Here is a 20,099-nt window from a genome sequence, read left to right as displayed (position 1 = left end):
AGAAGCTTCCAATGCTTGCAAGCCACCCTTTTCCTGGGAAGCTCTACGGAGAGTATTTCAAAATATCATGCGTGCTCATCTTCTCATTGCCAAGTAAATATAAATTGCAACTGTAACAAAATACACTTAATCATCAATGTTAAAATTTAGATACTGGGTGATGTTAATATCCTTCAAATATAGTTCCTGTTTTTTGTAGATACTTTAAAGTGTTAAATTTAGATGTATAGATTGGACTAAATAATCGTGGCTTATCTTACCCCCCACAACACTTTCAGTTTCAGGTATCTCGTTCATTGGGAGGGGCAAAACCCAGGACAATCCTTGCCCTCCTTCCACACCATGGATGCACAAATACATCCCAGTGCATCATTTGGAGAATCAACTACAACAACACTTTCTTATGGTATGCTGAAACTCTTTAACTATTTACAGGGCCGCCTCTATGAGACTATCTATCATATGGGAATTCGGCATCATTTTCTGTCACTTTGAAGGGCTGCGGATGTCTACCGGAGCAGTACAGATTCCACATTTTGAAGTATGCCCTCTCCAGATTGCACACCTGTTAGCATTTGAAATCATTCAGTAATTTGTCCCCTCATCACTTGCAGCTGTAGCACATGCTGCACGCATGTCTCGGTGTTTGTGCAAACAAACACATGCATACATGGCCATCACATATCAATGATGAATGTGTAAGATGCTCCAGGCAAGAGGGAAAAAGAAACAAACATTTGATGACAGACAAAGTAGCATATTAACTCACCCATCTTGCTGTGTCAAATAAAGGACAGGTCATTCGTGCTGCCTTAAGTTTATTGGTAAGAGCTTGGAGCTTCCCAGGATTTTCAGCCAAAGCTACCGCCTTTTCTTCATATTCTTTCAGGCTAGAAGAAATACAGGAAATAGCATGAAGTACAGCAGTCATTTCACAAACAACAAACAGCAGAAGATACTAGATAAGAAGTTACCTGCTAACAATCATCTCTTCCCCAACTCCAGTAGCTAGACACAATGAACCAGCAACCCTCGTCGCCATTTTTTCCAGAGGAAGTGTTATCATGGGCAAGCCTGCCCATAATACATCTGTTCCTGTTGTGTGGCCATTGCACAGAGGCCTGCCCATTCGAACCATATATTACCAGCATAGCAAAGTTGATATTTCAAATAAACTGCATACTTGATAAAATTATTCAGAGAAAAATTGCTCACGTGTCAAGAAAAAGATCTGCTAAAGCACTGCGTCTGATATGCTCATCCTTCATAGCAACATCTGTGAATATGATCTGATCAGGTCTCACTCCCCGTGCAGCAGCATCTGCATAAGCAAGGTTATGTGTCAGAAACAATATTATATGAAACTACTTGTACGGAATAGTACAAAAGTTTGTCATTGAGGTATTGTGGACCCTGCCAACAATTAGAAACTAAACAACTTACATGCACGCAGTCTCATTTCACCAGCCGCTGGGAATTTCAGAAGCCACAATGCACTATTTGGAACACGCTTGAGAATATTGCACCTGAAAGTGTCAATAAGAATCAGCTAGCAGGTATTGCGAAAATTTAATTGCCAAATAGATGAATTTTTCTGCAATGTCCAGGTACATACCCGCATTACCAACTACTAAATGTATAATACTTAACCTGAATAATAATAATAAAAGGAAGCAAAATGACAACTATAATGATAGAAGCAGCCACTGTAATGGATTAAAAACATTACCATGTATTAAATATATCAGGGTCCATCTTGTATAGCTGATTAAAACATGCAAAAATAAATTTATCTTCAGGTAGACCATAATCTGCTCGCTTATGCTGACAGACTGGATCCAGAACATCACGATTTTGCTGTAGATTATGTTCACAAAAAGCCATTACGACAAGTCTCCTACTCAACAATAAAGCACTAGTTTATCATATCATATGTATATTACCCGTTTGTAGTCATTCACAAAATAGCAATGAGGAAGATGAACAAGCTTTTCCGAGTAAATATGTGAGAAACGTGTGGGAGAAACAAACTGTCATGGAACAAAAAAGAAACCATAAGGAAAACAGCAACTTCTAAGCATGATAAGAAAGTGAGGACATCCATGCACCTCATCAGTAACCAAGTAGTCAATGTAAGTTGCACCAGTTGTCCCGGGGAAACCCATGTAAGAGACCTGGATCGGTGCTGGTTGCATGGCAAAAATTTCATTCCTTGCACCCTGAAAAACAGAATCACAAAAATGATATGGAATGTGAGGGGGCTATTCAAGTGTAACATGAGTATGGGAGAATAATCAACTGCAATATCTACATGGCAGTTGAAACTTCACTGAAAAACCATTGCTAAAAAAGCAATAGATATCAACTGTCATTCATAAGCAAAAAGAAAAAAAATATCTTAACACTGGCTTGCACTAAAATTAAACAGACCACAGTTTTCATTTCATCACTAAATACGGAAGGTATCAAATCCTCCTAAGCAGGGCATCACCCGCATCCAGTCAATCAATTATTTTTATCTAGATCTCCTTAATGCAGAACTTTCATGTCAATGATCAACCTAACCTTAGTAGTTTTGAGATTCCACGAAAAGGAAGTACCCAAGGTTGTCACAGGCAGCCACCTCGGCACCCACTTGTTTCCACCTAAGTGCTTGGGTAGTCCCACCACTAGGCACGTTGAAGCTATTTGGTATGGGGTGATCATCTCAAGATCAAGGATGATGCGGATGGAGGTAATAAGATCACCGTGTTTGGTTGCACAATGATGATCCTACATGGTAGTGATCCTAAATCACCACGACTCCTCAAATTACCACCCAACCCAGTAATGAGATACCCGTCCTTGAGGTCCGCATCCAAGATCACCCTAAAGCAGTAATCTTGGGCTGAAATTTGAGAACAAAAATACCCCTCAATCTAGCGAAAAATATTGGTATATCAATATACCATTAATATATTATATCAATATTATATATTGTATTTATGATATATTATATTATAATATATTATTAATCATATTATTGTCATACTATATTTAATGATAGTTTTAAGGGCTCGTTTGGTTCGTGGGAAAAGAAGGAAAAAAAGTATGGTCAACGGAAAAGTAAAGAGATGCCTCTTATTTGGTTGGAGTTTTCAAAGGAGAGAGACGAAAAAGTTGTATTCCGTGGAAATATGATTCCCACGTTTCATGAAAAAAATTTTTCCATGAGAAACATGAAAAAGTTACTTTTCCGTGATCCGGAAATCGAAACGTTTTTATTTTTTTTCCCAAAAAAGGCCCTACACAACTTTTTTCCCAAAAAAGGATCAGGAAAATCAAGGATCCTTATTTGATCCAAAGCGTTAAAGACCTAATTTTTATTAAGGGCTCGTTTGGTTCGCGGGAAGCATTTTTTTCTCACAGAAATATGATTTCTGGAGAGCAGAGTCCTGAAAAGAGGATGCCTGGGAAAGTACTTTTGGCATGTTTAGTTGACCACAGAAAAGTGACAGATTTTTAGAGTGCTTATGTTTGGTTGACCATCCACTTTCCTGAAAAAGTTGTGTAATTCCTATTATACCCTTAATAAAAATTAGGTCTTTAATGCTTTGGATCAAATAAGGATACTTGATTTGATGTTGAAGGAACTTTTTGAGAAAAAATAAAAATGTTTCGATTCTCGGATCACAGAAAAGTAACTTTTTCATGTTTCTCATGAGAAAGACTTTTCCATGAAACATGGAAATGATATTTCCACGAGAATACAACTTTTCCGTCTCTCTCCTTTGAAAACTTCAACCAAACAAGATGCATCTCTTTACTTTTCCGTTGACCACACTTTCTCTCCTTCTTTTTCCGCGAACTAAACGAGCCCTAACGGTATAATAGGAATCACACAACTTTTCCAGAAAAGTGAATGGTCAACCAAACATAAGCACTAAAAATTTGTCACTTTTCCATGGTCAACCAAATATGCCAAAAGTACTTTTTCAAGCATTCTCTTTCCAGAAATCTGCTTTTCAGAAATTTGCTTCCGAGGAATCATATTCCTATGAGGAAAAATATTTTCTGTGAACCAAACGAGCCCTAAATTATAGTAGAAATATATTATTGAACCTTAGATTTATATAATAAAATTATTTAATATATTACTTTTATTTGCTTTATTTTCCTAATCAAAATAAATGAGTATTAAAATATTATATTATAAGTATAAATAAAAATATTAATTCTATCATAATAATTAATATACTTTTATAGGATCAATAATTTATGATATTAATAAATATAATAATATTTTATTATAATATATTTTATGAAATATATCAAGGGTAGTTTTGGTGTTATATAGTCAGTGATCTTGAATTTTCATGGCATACCAAACAGGTTATTCATGGATACCTAAAAATCTTTAATCACTAGAACATAATAAATCAAACGCGATGATCTTCGATCATTAGGAATTAGATTACCTCGGGATAAGGATCGCCAGTGATCTAAGATCACCTTGGTGATCCTATTTGGGTCACCAAACGCCACCGTTATGCTTTGCAAGACACCAGGTGAGGTGGCCAACACCGAGTTGGCACCTAAGTGGGTACTTGACACCAATCAGCCACTATTTTAACAGGCAGGCGCCTATTTCCAATTTTATTGAACACTTTAAATTTCACCTGTTTTTCTACATATATTCCATGAAGTGGATTTACTAACTATTAAGCTTGAAAATACAAAAGGAGTCAGTATTACTGTTCTACTGAGCTATTGATTCCAACCCAATGTCAAGACATCAATATCTGCAGTACTTTCAGACTGACACTTTTTCAGAAAAAGCTTCACAACATGACTCCTATCCCTGCTCCAGAATATACAACTTTGATACTAAAATATATGAAAAGAAAATTTAATAATTTTATATGCTTTTCGTTTTTTGGACAGAGTATATTAAAGGGTTTTAAGCAATGACCATGGTGCATTTCATGTTAGTATTATATGAATATATACTCTCCTTCAAACATCATACATAGAGAATATAAAATATTACTTTATGAAACAATAGGAAATAAATTCCGGACAACTGATTAACAGAATATTTAGTCAAATGAATCAACACATAGACATCTTAACTAACTAGCTTGGTAAAAAATCACATTTGGTAAATAACTTAACATGATAGTGTATGGAAGCCTGTAAGAATGATGTAGCGAATACAAGTCTTTAAGGTTTGCAGCAATCATGTTATATTTCAAAAAAAAAAAAAGGATTAGTTATCCACTCCTGAGATTACTCCAAAGTAATGGACCTGACATTGGGTGTGGCTCCATTTTCTACAGTCAAATCAAGTGGTAACTACAACCTAAAAATGTGTCATGTGGAGATATATTTTTATATATTTTTAATGGCTAACTATGTGATCAAAGTTCCCAATCCCCACATGCAACTTTTGGGTTACAAAGACCAAATATTGAGGAATCTAACATCAAATAGAAACAATACAAAAATAACAAAAAAGGAGATTACAAATTAAGGACAAGAGCACTTGACCAATTCCAAGTAATTGAAGGATGCTGGTTAAGCACTCAGAACTTTCAGTGCTTTTAAAGAAACCAATATACTGAACAGTCACAGATATATCAACATATATTAAAGCTATTCATGAATTACCAACACTATAATGTTGCTAACAATGAAGAATGGCATCCAAAGATCCTTTTTTAGAAAACTATCAGAGAATACCTTGGTATAACCATTAAGGTTGATTAGGATCTGTATTTTATCCTCATTGATCATACTGGCAATCATGTCAGATGACATGGAAGAAACATCGACAAAATGCTCTGCTTCAGATTGGATACGCTGCCTCCATTTGCTACCATCATTTTGACTCAAGGCATAACAGAATACCTGCAAAATGAGCATGTCATTATAAGATATATACAGAGAGACAAAAATAGAGCGGTCATCGAAAGAAGGGTCAATGAAAATCAAGTGAACCTCAACATTCTCTCTGTTGTGCATTCCAAATACAGAGCCCATAAGATGCGAGAGCGGGTGGTTACCAAAGTCACTGCTCACATACCTGCACACATTGGTGGTTAAATAAGAAACACAAATACTGAATGGAACCAATAAGCCAAATGTACAAAATACTTACCCCACTCTGAGTCTCCCACTTCCACCTTCAGCCTTCACAGGAATAGGAAGCGGATGTCTGAAGGCAGGGAGGCCGTAACGAGAAGCAATTAAAGAGCAATGTGCTGCATACTTCCGGCTAGAAATGAAAACAAGATGACACAGCTTCAGATATATTTTATAAAGTTGAACAGAAAATTTTGGTAAATTCAAAAAAGAGAAGTATAGTACATCCATGAAGGTTCGGGGATATATCTTAAACACAAAAATAATAAACTCAGAGATCAAAAAGGTCACCTAATTTCCAATGCCAGGATTGGATCAATTGGGTAGGCTATAGCATGAAATGGCTGCACACTTGGAAGAACCGACATCTGAAAGTATAGAGAGTGGAAGTAGAATTCATGTTACAAAACAATTCCAACACATACAAAGGAGTCACATAAAAGATGCAATAATGATTAAAAACCTTTATCTGCTTTCTGATGATTCCCTCAACTTCTGCAAACCTGCTAGCCCTATCATCCCAATTGCAAACACACTGCACAATGATATTTAAAAAAGGAGTCAGATAATGAAAGCAAATGAGTACATCTTACACTCCAATTTCATCTAAAGTAGCTTAGACCCTTCAAAAGATGCTTCACTCCATAGCATGGTAAAGTGGTTAGGTGGCACATGCTGTACCAAGAGATCTTAAGTTGAATTTCTTGGATAGTTTCTAGCATGCTAAAATTTTCAGAACTCGTTTGAACTAATATCTGAAACAGCTGCTAAACAGCATAGGTGTGGGCCATATTATTTCAAATACCAATCTGCCCATGGTTTCTTCCACAACCAAATTTCACAGAATAAAACTCCCCTAGAACTGCCAGGGGAAGCAACAAGGGAAAAAAAACCATTTTGTTGATTACGGCATGCTTGTTGAAACCATGTTATCCTCACCTGCAAGGTGTGTATGAGATTGCAAGTTGCTTCAGGAAAATCTGGACGTAGCAGCAACGCTTGTTCGTAACTCTTAATAGCTGCTTCCACATGTGCACTGCAAATGATCCCACAAGTAACCGTATCAGAAAGATTTTTTTTAAAAAAATAAACAGTCTATAAAACCTGTAACGATAAATAAATAAATTTCAAAAAAAATCATTACGTGTCCTTGTAAGCAGAAGCTAAATTTGCATGGGCTTCGGCCATAGATGGCCTGATAGTCACTGCCCGAATATAATCCTGAATTGCCTCACTAACTCTACCAATCTCCTTGAATGTGTTTCCCCTATTGACGAGTCCATCAGCTGCCAAAGGATCTATACGAAGGACTTCATTGTAGCAAGCTATAGCTTCAATATAATTTCCCTGTTATTGATAAAATAGGGATCCAGGAACTCAGTTAATTTCATATGGAAACAAAGGTGGCCACAAAGCAAAAAGATAGATAGTAAGATCAACGGCCAAATCTCTTAAAAACTAAATATGACATGATATCCGAATAGACGTAGCAGAAAAGTTCAGGGAGTACAGAAACCTGTTGTTTGTAAATCACCGCTAAATTGTTGAAAGGAGCAGATAATCCAGTAGTAACAGATATAGCTGCCTTGTAATATGAAGCAGCTGCACCCATCATGCTCCTGCATGTTCAGAGTAATTTCTAGTTAACCATAAAACACTTTCTCCACGTAACAACAACATCAAACATTTCTGAAAGCTCACCATTCCATGTGTATGTTCCCAAGATTTGTAAGAGCTTGTGGGTGGTTAGGTTGTAATGCAAGGCATGACTTCAAAATAAAATGAAAATAAAAATATGTCAGAAGGGAGTTGACAAAAAACACATAAAAAGAAATAATAATTAAGTTTCTAAAAAAGCAGGGTCACCCGATAGCAACTAATAGCCTCATCCACTCTGCCAGCATCTTTTAGAGCATTCCCCTGTTAGTAAGAAATAGAAAGCCGATAAGATTATTTTTGTTGCAAAGAATTCTCTGCTCAAAAGATCATAGAATAAAATTACTGTTCATGATACTGAAACTAACCAGATTATTATATGCCTCCACATAAGCTGAATCATAATTGATGGCTCGTCTGTAATGCAGAATTGCCAAATCCAGCTGACCTTGTTCATAGTACGTACTAGCAAGGTTTCCTGCAGCAAATATGTCCGTTCCACTTTATCGTTGATGATATACAGAATCGGCATCCACTTCAGCATATTTTTCCAGGAAGCACCCATTTGTTGTCCCTCTAATTTAGAAACATGACAACTGATATGCATAACAAGGAGAAGATTCTGATTGATAAGATACATTATGCGCCACTGTGTTATTTCATATGCTAGAGAATACTAGCTGTCTCTTCTCCTTGGTATGTCTATCCCAACCGACCTAATTGCTCCCTCATTCACTACCATATCTGTGAAAAGATCACTAAAGTAGCATCCTCAGCTTTAAAATTTTCTCAACTTTAATAACATTAACTTGAGACCAAAAAGTTGGAGACCAATTTATGCAGTCACAACTGAATTTACAACTACCCTAAAAGTTTGATATAAGCAATTATTTAGTAAAAAAGAAAATTTCCAAGATTAATTTTATTGACTAATGTGCCTCCAATATTGACCCACACAAACAACTGTGTGTTTTGATGCCAACTAACATGATTTTGTAGATCTAGAGGCAAGTCCTCACCATAAGCCATTGCATAGTCTGGGCGTGCCTGTAGAGCATGCTGATAGCATATGATAGCCTCTTGATGCATTCCTAAAGCCTGAAAAAAGCAAAAGATGGAAAAAAGATTAATACTTTTTCTGATACTGGCTCTTGCTGTCGCTGCAAGCTGTACCATACATGAAGGCCTACCTTGTACACATTCCCTAGGTTCAGGTAGGCATCAGCAAATGTTGGCTTTAGTTTAACTGCTTCCTGAGCATATATAGAGAATTGTCAGAATTTTTAAAGAAGTTGTGTGAAGCAATCGTACTAGAGTCTATAAAATCTAAAAGGACATTTTATTAGTTCATTAAGCTACACTAACAGAACTTAAATTAGAACAAAAGGTTTAGCACATCGTTGTTAGGAGTAAGGCAAGCCGTCTAGATACCGGACCCCATACTAGTGCCACACTAGCATTGAGTCGGTACAGTATAGTACGGAATCTTTTCGGTGTACTAAGTGTTAGTACGCCACCCGTATCGGATACCGGTACCGAAGCTGTACAAAACACAGCTCCGTACCACCCGGTTTGGGCTGATACAGCAATCCATGGTTAGGAGTATTAGACGACTCAAAAATGTTCATACAAAGGAACTCCAAGGATAGCCAGTACAAGTACAAAAATTAGATGCTAAGAATTGACGACTGAAGATTCAAATGTACGCATGGAATGGGCAATGTTATGCTTACAGCGGCTCCAAAAGGATCAACAAAAGGAACCCAGCACCATAGTGATCTCCACAATATAAAAGGAATGTTTTCCTAATTTTATGGAATGTACTGAAATTTTCTACAGTCAACAAGAAACTCACAAGCAAGAAATTCAATGCCTTTAATTTCTTGAAGGTTTTTTCCAATTTTTATTGCACGTATCTTAGTGAAAACTTTATTGTAGAATTCCACTAAAAACAGACACCAACATAGGCAACTGTTCATAAGTAAGAAGAGGCCCTTAAGTTTGCCACGTATATCACAGAGCCAAAGATTGCGCGGGATATAATACAGAAATTCAACAAGGCTCTCCAACAGTTCAACTTTTCTGGATTCTATCATGTTTCCACATGTTGAAGAAGTCCACTTTGCACATGCATTTCTTAGCAAAAGCTAAGATACACAGGAAATGCTTTCCTATTATTTGTTTTATATATTTGTAATAGATTCAATGCCTAAGATGCTCGTTATAAAATCTCAAACCACTCCAAGAGATCGAAACTTTTCTTTAAGCCTAATAATAAGAAAAGACAAAGCTCAAGAGGCACGATAATCTATTTTTCATGATTTATCAATTCCTAGTTTCACGATTTTGAATGAATCTTTACACAATCACAATTGACAAGCACCTTCTCTATACGAAAGCTTTGTCTTATTTCCATTCACAAAATGATCAACTTTCAAAGCACATCTAATCAAGATATACAACAAGGGATAAGCCTGAAAATTCTTCTTCACACTACTAAATACATATTCACAGAAATACCAGTATCTGCTTCGTTGAACTGGGAGGAAATTTAAGGAAAATTCCAGATCAGATTAAATGCTTGTACTGTAATAATATCACAGATGGAGAAAAGTTCCTCTACCTTATAGTACACAAGAGCTCTGTTAAGATCTCCTGCCTCCATAAAGAGGCCAGCTAGATTGGACCATGCAATTGCAAAAGTAGGTTGTATGCGTAGAGCCTCCATGTAGCAATTGTAGGCCTGCATAAAAAATAAATAAGACACAAGTTGAAGCATAAATTTTGGCACCTAAAGGTGCATCACCATGATATAACAGTAATTAACAATACAAAGGATACAAAAGAATGAAAGTTTTTATCTTGAAAAATCAGGGGAGAAAAATCTTTTATAAGCCAATAAGTCCTGATAACTAGGAAGCACATTGCCATGGAAAGCACAACTTTGAGTTGGTTCTTGTCAGATATCAAACTCAAGAATCCTACTATAAGCTGTAAGATGTCCACTTATCACCTCAACTTTCAGAATAAATCAATAGAACAAAATTAATTCAAATAAGCAGCAGATATAAAGAACCATAAGTACAATGCCAACAAAAATATACCATACACATGGCCACCCAGCAGAGCAGGTAATGAATGACAGGTTAAAAGTTTGTAATGATGGGTAATTTTAACTCAATGTTCTCGTTTTTTTTACCCCACAAAAAATAATTGATAAACGATAAGGCATGCAAACTAAATTCAAAAACACTAATTAGCAATAAATTAAAAATTACAAAAAATATTATTATGTGTGATAACTTACTTCTTGAACTAGTCCCTGTGCTTTCATCAGATTTCCAAGGTTGCTATGAGCATCAACCTATATTTTGAAGGAGGTCAGTACTAGGTTCACGAAATTAGAAGTACACCAAATAAAACAAAATGAAAAAAAAAAAAATCAGTTACCAAACGAGGATTAAGTAGAAGAGCTTGGCGACAACACTGTGCTGCTTCATTAAGTCTTCCTTTTCGGGTATATGCACTAGCTAAATTTGACCATGCATCAGAAAAATTGGGCCGGAGCTACAAAGGCATAATACCAGCACAACAAGCTTAGGAGATAATTTAATTTAACCAACAAATTAATAAATATAACAGAAAGAAAAAAAATAATTTTCTTGCAATATGCAACAAATGACTATCTGATAATTAAAAATGTTCTCAGAAGATATATGACAATAAAGCATAAAAGTAAGGCACGCATATGCATAATAACACTAGAGTTATTTGTGGTCCATACTGCAAAAAAGAACAGGTCCCTCTCAGACTTGTTCACACATAGTTTTTTCTGGAATATAGGTGTCTTCAAATAATTTATAAAATCAATCAATCAAGTGGTCAACTTCAAAGACATTAGATTTAAAAAGTTTAACAAGAAATCACAGTCCCTATAAATAAAATATAATACAATCAGATCCCAATAATGGTTAAGCCCATGAATGCAGCAAAGAACAATAACATAATATAGAAAAACAGTTTGTTTTCAACCATGAACCAATACTTGTTCCTTTTGAAACATAATATAGTACAGAGCACTGTATTCCCATTACTGAGCCAACAATGCATGAGAAAAAGAGTATCCAGATAACTGGAATTCATAAAAAGTTTCAACCAAGATTAAAACAGTGTGAAACAAGTGCTTGTTCCTCTTAAAACAAAAATATGGTACAGACTATTGTATTCCCATTATTGAGCCAACAACGCATGAGAGTCTATCCAGATAACTGGAATTCGAAGAAAAAAAAGGTTCCATGTTAAACTTGCAACTAGCAATATGCCAGTATCATAATATAACAAACAGAGTGACAATCACTTATATTACCCAGTTCATTTATATCATATGTCAAAACTCTCAATTGCCAGCAATACCATGTTCCACAAACTTGCATTTGTAGAATAAACATTTCTACAGACATCTCCTGGATAAAACGGCCCATAAGACTGGAGAGATGGGGCTCCAGACTTCCTCAAAACAGTGTTATCAGGAACAAACTACCAATTCATATCCATTTCAGCTACTTCAGGTAACCAAGTTTTGTAACTTGAAAATAATTTCATCTTGGTGTAAATTATGAACAACATATTTTCATCCAACATTTTGCAAATTCAGGCACATTACAATACGCATATGCACCTTGTCAAACCAAAGCAGAAAACAAATGTTCCATTTCCCCAGGATGCAAGAGAGACCGTAAAAGTATTCTAGAAGAAGTGATGAAAAAACGACAGATGAAAGAAACTACATGGTACTTTCTTGCAAACAAAACATTGACATAGAACATGTTTTAAATGCATACTATGGGCTGTATTTCGATCGGCAAGAAGATGCATTCTCAAACAATCATCCAAACAAAGCAAATCCCTTAGGTAATTTCTCACTTTATTATAACCAAGAGTTTAAATCCCTAATACCAGCTACCACACAAGTATGGTTCCAGGTCAGTACGACACCGAGATGCTGCTATCCTGAAACTTGGAATGGTTTGGTGTCCTGAGAAGGTATTGAGATGCTTTTTTTGTTTCTTATTTGTTTTTTTTTTTCATGCTCTCTTTGTTGTCTTAAATGAATCCGTAATGAATGTTTAAAATGTTTCAGGCCGCATTTAGCTGGGGTACTAGAAGTAATCCAATTATTCCACCCTTTTTAAGCAACACTCGTTTGATCAACTAGGCTAAGTTACTTTTTCAAAAGGCTAAAACAGGTATTATTGAAAAGTTCGTACAGAACAAATGCTTCGCTTTATGCCTTCCAAATTCATTTTTCCATGACTCCAAGAATAAGTTACTTCTATGAAAAGGTAGAATAGTTTAGCCCTCCATTTCTCCCTGCAACTTACTTCATTTAACTTTGCCAACTGAATTATTTATTCCCAAAACAAACACAAAATTAAGATACTTAAACATGAATTGACTCAATATTGGGGTGTATGGTGCCCAGAATGGTACCAACACCTGTGGTTTGAATAAAATCCAGTGAAGGCAAGCCGGATCAAGGCTAGGCCTCCCTCCTTCCTCTCCTTTCTCTCTTTTGCCCAGTTTTACCTAGACAATGGCGTCTAGCTCCAAAAATCTATGTCGAACATAGACTGTCGTACCACTCCGAACCATACAGTTTGGGGCATACCATACTGTACCGGGTTAGAACCGGTAGGAAACTTAGATTTGGGTCGGTACAGGCCTCGTACCACCCCATACTGAGGCGTACCGACCTGTACCGAGGTGCATCAAGATAAATATGAGAAAAATGGTTCGAAAGCTATTTCGATATGGGTTGCATACTATACCGTAGCGAGTCGGTGACGTACTAGTACGGTACCCCGTACCGGACCTTGAAGTCGAATACATATCCTAATTGGATACATATACTTGGATACTTATGAAGTTCTTTTATAGCCACTTTTAAAGATTGAAAGAGAGTTGAACTCTTCCAACAATGAGTAAGTTGAACTCTTCCACAAATAAGTTTGATCATCTAATTTGATATTAGGAGAAAGTAGTTCTCTTTTGAGATTTGTGAACCATGTAGGTATTAAAACAACTTTGCCAAATATTATTTTGCTAGTATCCTTAAGTTAATTGAGAAGTTTGAATGAGAAACATGTATACTGAAAGATCATAACAAACGATATTTTTTTAGGGTCTTTTTTTTAAGGTTTAAACAAATAATGTTGAAAGGTATAAATATAAAACTTAGTTAAATTTATATATACTCTTATATATCCCCACACTTCTTTTTCCCTCTGGTAAGGCACTTGGATATGTGTCCGAATCTGATTTTCATATCCATGTCCATGCAACAATACTTTTACCTCTTCCTCTCTTTATGTCTAAGTACGAACCCCTCCCCCAATTGAAGCAAAGAGAAAAAAGAGCAGCAGGAGGCCAACGGCTCTCTTTTTTCCAAAACAGCGAGACTCTAATTGGTGCCGGCCAAACTAGCCAGCAAACCAATCTGTCCCAACTAATATCAATTAGGATGGTTAGGAAGTCTTAGTCCATGCCCAACATGCAATATCAACATAATAATGTCATACTCCTTTTACTTTTCCCCTTCTATTATAAGGAAACTATGTTATGAGGTAAGGAAAAACTTAACTATGCCAATTGTTAAGTAAAGCATAGCATCTAATTAACATTTTTAGTAATCAGTAATCCAATTTCACCAAAAAAAAAAAGAAAACATTTGCACTTACTTTTTAAGTTACCAGAAACCCCATACAATTATGTTTCAGAAAAGCTGACATTATTTGGAGAGGAACTATTCCATCAACCTCTCCAAATCTTTTTCTGCATTGTTATGGTGAAGTCAAAATACTGAAATCTCACATTGGACTTCAATGGAACCAACATAAAAATGTATCACATCCATCAACCATACCATGCTGAATGGAGAAGCAATAATGCTTGTTAGACCCTTAACAAATGCTCTAATGACCAAAAAAACCATATCTTCTCTTCCTTTTCCTACGAATAACTATGAACTTAGCTAGTGTCAGCTGTCAAAAGCAGAAAAACATAGGTAGCTGGCAGTTTCTGTCCTGCAGGCCCAATTCTAAGCACTCAACTCAAGCCAACTATGGAAACCCGCCACTGCACTTGCTCCCTCTCTTCAAACTATATGATTTAACACCAGTTATTTAAATTCTTTGACCAAACTCTTCGAGTGCACCCTTCTATTTTTGCACTTTTTGCATCTATATACTAGGGAGATTAATCAAGTCACCATATGGGATATTAATTGAACTAAATATTTCCCAGGTTTCCCACTTTCTTGAAATTTTCAAGGGCGTCATTTCACAGCTTCCACCTTTTAAGCCCCTCAATTTTTGTTTTTTTGGCTCAACTAAAATAAGCAATTACATGTTCTGCCCATGTTTTGACTTAATTAATTCAAAGAGCATGTTCTCAGAAATGCTCAAGTTTCAACTTGGCGATGCTGATTATAAATTGATAGTTTTCTAGTGATCGCTCACAATTTTATATCTTCATGAATTAGTTCCTTATTCTATTTTGTTTTATTAGTGTAAGCACTGCAACATATCTAGCTCCAAGGCTTCAAAAAAATGACTTACTAGTTTGCAATAAGTTTTTGAGGCGTAATATATATGTTTAACACAATATTATTAGAAAGTATGCCTGAATTTGTCACCTCCAAGACTTTTGGTAGACTCATCCGGTGCCTGACTCCCTTATCCACAAATATGGCATCAACACATATATATAACCACAAAATTATTTAACTTTCCTTGCATATAATACTTGAGCCACAAACAGGCTACACCTTGTACAGTTACATTCTTATATGTGAAGCCCTCGTGTGTGTGTGTGTATGAAATTCCATATCGTAATAACAATAAATCATATTAAATAAAAATGAGTGGATGAAAGAGCCATGAATTGAAGATGCAAACCTCAATAGCAATCAGATAACAACGAATTGCAAGATCAATATTGCCTTTCTCCTGCACCAAGATATATGCATATCATTTCTCCATATGAAATCATCATGCATAACAATATCACTATCAAAAGTAGCTAAACAGTCCTTTTCACCACAGGAGAATCCAGTTTTGGACTCCCCCCCAACCCCCAACCCCCAACTCCGAGAGAGAGAGAGAGAGAGAGAGTGAGACACTACCTTCCAAGCATTTGCCATGTTTCCATAGCACTCTGCAAAATGTGGATCAATTGCAAGAGCTTCCTGATTCTTCGCAATGCACATGTCAAAAACATGCAGCTGAAACAAAAGAACAGGATTGAGCTCCCCATAAGCTTAAGAAATAAAACCAATAAAAAAGAATTGCATTAAAACAACACATGATACTGTTAGAGTCTAACAGAAAAAGAAAATATGAACACAAATCAACAGACATCGTAACATCATTAACCGAATGAACTAAAAAACCTCGATATGATTAAAACAAAACCTGATAATAGATTGCACCAAGGAGAAGAAGATTGTCAGTGCGCTTTGGATTTTTCCTGTAAATAGCATTGCAGTGTTCCAATGCCTGATTATAGTTTCCCGCTTTGTAACTCTGATGAGCATGCGCCAGATGAATGTCCTCACCGCCTGCATCATTTGGATGTCAAAGTGTCATCGCCCATCAAGCCGTCAATTTTAAGCAAAGATCATCACTACACCGTAAAAAAGCATCTTTTCAAAAGGAAAACATAATTCTACCTAAGCAATCATAGGAAAAACAGATATAGATGTTCCAAACTTACATCAAGCCTCAAAAAGAATCGTTTTTCCATATCATAAATTCTTAAAATGATCCAGAGAAATCAGCGATCAGAGAGTGCCGTAAAAGGTTTTTCCTTCTCGATATCAAGGATTCCGGAAAACCGATTATACAGAAAGAATTGGGGAAGAAAACAGTAAGATTCCGAAGAACAAAAAAAGAAAAAAAAGGGAGAGAAAAACCTTCGAGCGGTTTTGCTATCAAGGGTTTGATATCGTCGGAGCCATCGAGCAGTTGCAGAGGAAATGACGCATCGTCGAGATCGGCGCTCCCGATGGGGGCCCCTTGGAACCCTAGCCCGCCGGACACATTCGCCCCGAAGAGCTGCTGCAGCTGCGTCGGCACCACCGACGCCGGCGGCAGTTGATGCTGGCGAGCGTCGCTCTGCAGCGACAGCATCCTTCACCCCGTCAGAGCCCTAGAATCGACGGCAGAGCGGCGAGAGGCCGGAAGAAAGGGCAGCGCTCGGCACCCTAAAAGGATCGGATCGGATTTGATCGGAGAAGGGGAGAGACGGAGAGATTCGGAAGGATCCCGGAAGAAGCAATAAACCTAGATTTTCTCTCATGCATCCCTGGGATTTGAATATCTGGTTGCTTCTCGACTCCTCTTCGCCGTCCCCCCTCGTGCGAAACGGTACGCACATGATTTGCATGCGGATAAAGGATCTGCCGTTGAAATCATCTCGCTGGCAGCGAGGGGTTCGTGATGGCGTTAGAAGGTCTCCAGTCCCAGTAGGCCTTGAATCGTTAGGTTCTAAAGTTGCTTTTGGTTGGGGGAAAAAAACCGTATTAAAAACGGTATTACTATAAATGTATTTCACGTTCCCTTTTGATATAAATCACGAGCATAAATGGGTTTAAATCTTGTTCTTGAGTAACCTGACTTTCCTTGTATCTATCATATTTCTCTCTGCTACGCTTGGTGCATGATGCCACGTAATACCAATTTTCATGTTACAAAAAATTTAGAAAAAAAATTATCTCACGGAAGCGTTGAGTGTCCGGAATACACGTATATTACTTAAGAGAGAGGATCATCTGATGAATGGTTGTGATTCAATTATTTTTAAAAAATACATTTAATAAAAATAAAAATGTAATAGAAAATGAGGGGGAGGGAAAAAGTTGCATGTAAATTTTTATTTGTTTACCATTAGTTGGGTAGCAAGGATGGATAATTTGTTTCCATTGTAACACTTGAAAGAAGCAATATTAGATTAAGTTATTAGCTACTGAGGACCTAGCAAAGATATCTTGGTCAACTCTTGCACATTGTGTCTGACATAATTTTGTGGAGTAATTAAGGTATCACTTATTTTCTATTTCATATAGAAGATTTGGGAATCTAGAGGGTGGCCTGGTTTATTGGCTTCCTTTTGGGGCCTATGGAGAGAGGAGTAATTAAGAAAAATTCCGGGTTGGCACCAATTTCATGCAGACTTGGGATAATGGAACTTGAAACGTCAAATTTAGGTTAAAATGGCTTGTCTAACCATTGAATAGGTCATTGCGTATTAGCTTTAATCGGGAAATGTCATTCCCAATAAGAAGTCTCTTAAGATTGAATGTTTTAAACAAGCTTGATTTGTCCTATGCTTTTCTTTGTTGCTTCTATTTGTTAGATTTAAGCTTCCATGTTTCATAATCTATAATTTTAATGAAATGTAAAGGGCTTTGTCTGTCTTCTATCCCTCCTCCCTTCCAAAAAAAAAAAAAAAAAAAAAATCTTGTACCAAGTTTTAGGTAGATTCAAAGCTACCTTCTGCCTGTACTAACTAAGTAATAATCTTAATCTACAAAATAAGATTAAATTAAACCTAGAATTACAAAAATAGACATAAATTTTAAAATTGAAGTATTAAATGAATTAAAGAACTAAACTATCTAAGGATAGCTAGTAACTTACCGTCTTACTACTAAGCTCCACTATCACCATGAAATCCACCACTAACATTGTCACAACATGTTGTGGCAAAGGACTCCGCCAACTACCTTTACCATTGATCCTCAGAATCTACTAGGACTTGCGTAGATTCCACCACCATGCAAGAAAAATTGTAAAGCAAATACGAGTTAACGTGCACTCAAGAAAAAACAAATATCAATATTCTATATAAAACAACTAATATATGGAGGTGTTTATAAGTCCTAGGATCCCTTACAATGATAAAGATGCAACCCTTAGAGTTTAACTAAAACTCAAAAAAAAAAAAAAACAACAACAACAACTAGAATAGGTAATATTTTTCTTAAGCACATTCTAGAAGTAAAAATAGATTTGACAGTATATTTACTGCCATCTAATTTGATCCAACAACAAATTAACTACCATCAAATACTTTTCCACTTTAACCAGGACTTGAACTCTAACCATTTTGGAGCTTTTGGGATGATGGGTGTATAGAATAAGTCGAACGGCATAATGAACTACCATCTAATTATCAGATGGTTTTGCCCCTTGCATCAAATTGTTGATCCTTGACTACTCTTGTACTATTTTAGTATTTTGTCGATACCTTCCTTGTCCGAGCTTTCTTTGGAGTGATTTAAATAGAGTTAAAAAGCTTACTCAATGTCAGACAAATGCAATTGGTTTGAGCTTAAAATCTATTCTTTACTAATCAAGGTAAAGCAATATTTTGAATCAAATATATACTAGATCATACATAACACTGCAACTTTTTCTAGTTTTACAAATTGTTGAACCCTTTGAATACCTGTAAATCAATTATCTTTTGTATTGTCCCCTTAGCTTGTATAAAGGTGGTTGTGAGATTGCTTGGTTATTTTGTATTTGCTAGCAGTGTAGTTCTAACCCGCATTTTTCTAGCTTGGGAAAGTGTGGTTTTGATGAAGTGTGTGTATGAACTTCATAGAGGTATAGACATAGGCACAGTAGGTCTTCATCTATGATCCGTGATTAATCAGAGTAGGACCTGCCTCTCCACTTGATGAGAAACTTATTATATGATCCACTCTAAGTTAACACGATCTTATTATTGAGAATGATCTGGATCTTTTATCTATTCGTCTATTGGAGTGGCGATAGTTGCAGATCTCATGCCTTTTCAATTAGTTTTTGACCTTCAATATAGGGTGCAAGGTCAACAACATTGAAGATGGGGATGAAATAAACATTTCTGGTAAATCAAATATATACATACATGCATATAAATATATATATATACACACACACATATATATATTTCACACATTCAATAATCTAGTACATTTCAAGGTGCTTCAGCTATAATTTATTGAAGAATCCGAGTGGATGTTGTTTTGGCCAATTACATATAAGAACCTCGACTCCCTACATGAAGTGCATGCTCTTGCACTTCTCGTTGACATAGTCCTAGTACGACTTGTTCTCTCTTTAATCTTTCTTTTGACTTACTCACAAATTTGCTAGATGTGCCGTGAAAGACCCTCTTCCTTCAGAGAAGTTCTATTTTACACTAGCATGGTATTAGATCTAGTGGTTGTTGTTGGGCTATCTGCCATGATCTCAAAAGGAGATTTATTTTAT

At 36.2% G+C, this 20,099-nt stretch overlaps 1 protein-coding gene across 1 annotated transcript; it reads right to left on the bottom strand.

Annotated features, from left to right (window-relative positions):
• Window positions 1–100: 100 nt before the first annotated feature.
• LOC103709412 (probable UDP-N-acetylglucosamine--peptide N-acetylglucosaminyltransferase SEC) lies at window positions 101–17,169 on the bottom strand. Its single transcript, XM_008794725.4, has 28 exons — window positions 16,751–17,169; window positions 16,251–16,396; window positions 15,962–16,060; window positions 15,735–15,785; window positions 11,230–11,346; window positions 11,087–11,143; window positions 10,403–10,522; window positions 8,970–9,032; window positions 8,799–8,877; window positions 8,148–8,257; window positions 7,990–8,043; window positions 7,825–7,892; window positions 7,640–7,742; window positions 7,268–7,470; window positions 7,063–7,159; window positions 6,587–6,658; window positions 6,415–6,491; window positions 6,140–6,256; window positions 5,980–6,064; window positions 5,722–5,889; window positions 2,109–2,219; window positions 1,944–2,030; window positions 1,730–1,857; window positions 1,444–1,526; window positions 1,216–1,321; window positions 975–1,121; window positions 770–890; window positions 101–565 (listed from the first exon to the last, which is right to left on the bottom strand). The coding sequence occupies exons 1-28, from the start codon at window positions 16,965–16,967 to the stop codon at window positions 452–454; spliced, it is 3,000 nt and encodes a 999-aa protein (XP_008792947.1). The 5' UTR covers window positions 16,968–17,169; the 3' UTR covers window positions 101–451.
• Window positions 17,170–20,099: the final 2,930 nt, after the last annotated feature.

The sequence above is a fragment of the Phoenix dactylifera genome, chromosome 9, assembly GCF_009389715.1.
Source record: "Phoenix dactylifera cultivar Barhee BC4 chromosome 9, palm_55x_up_171113_PBpolish2nd_filt_p, whole genome shotgun sequence".
NCBI lineage: Eukaryota > Viridiplantae > Streptophyta > Magnoliopsida > Arecales > Arecaceae > Phoenix > Phoenix dactylifera.
The sequence above is the reverse complement of the archived record's forward strand: the minus strand, read 5'-3'. Positions and strand labels throughout refer to the sequence as shown.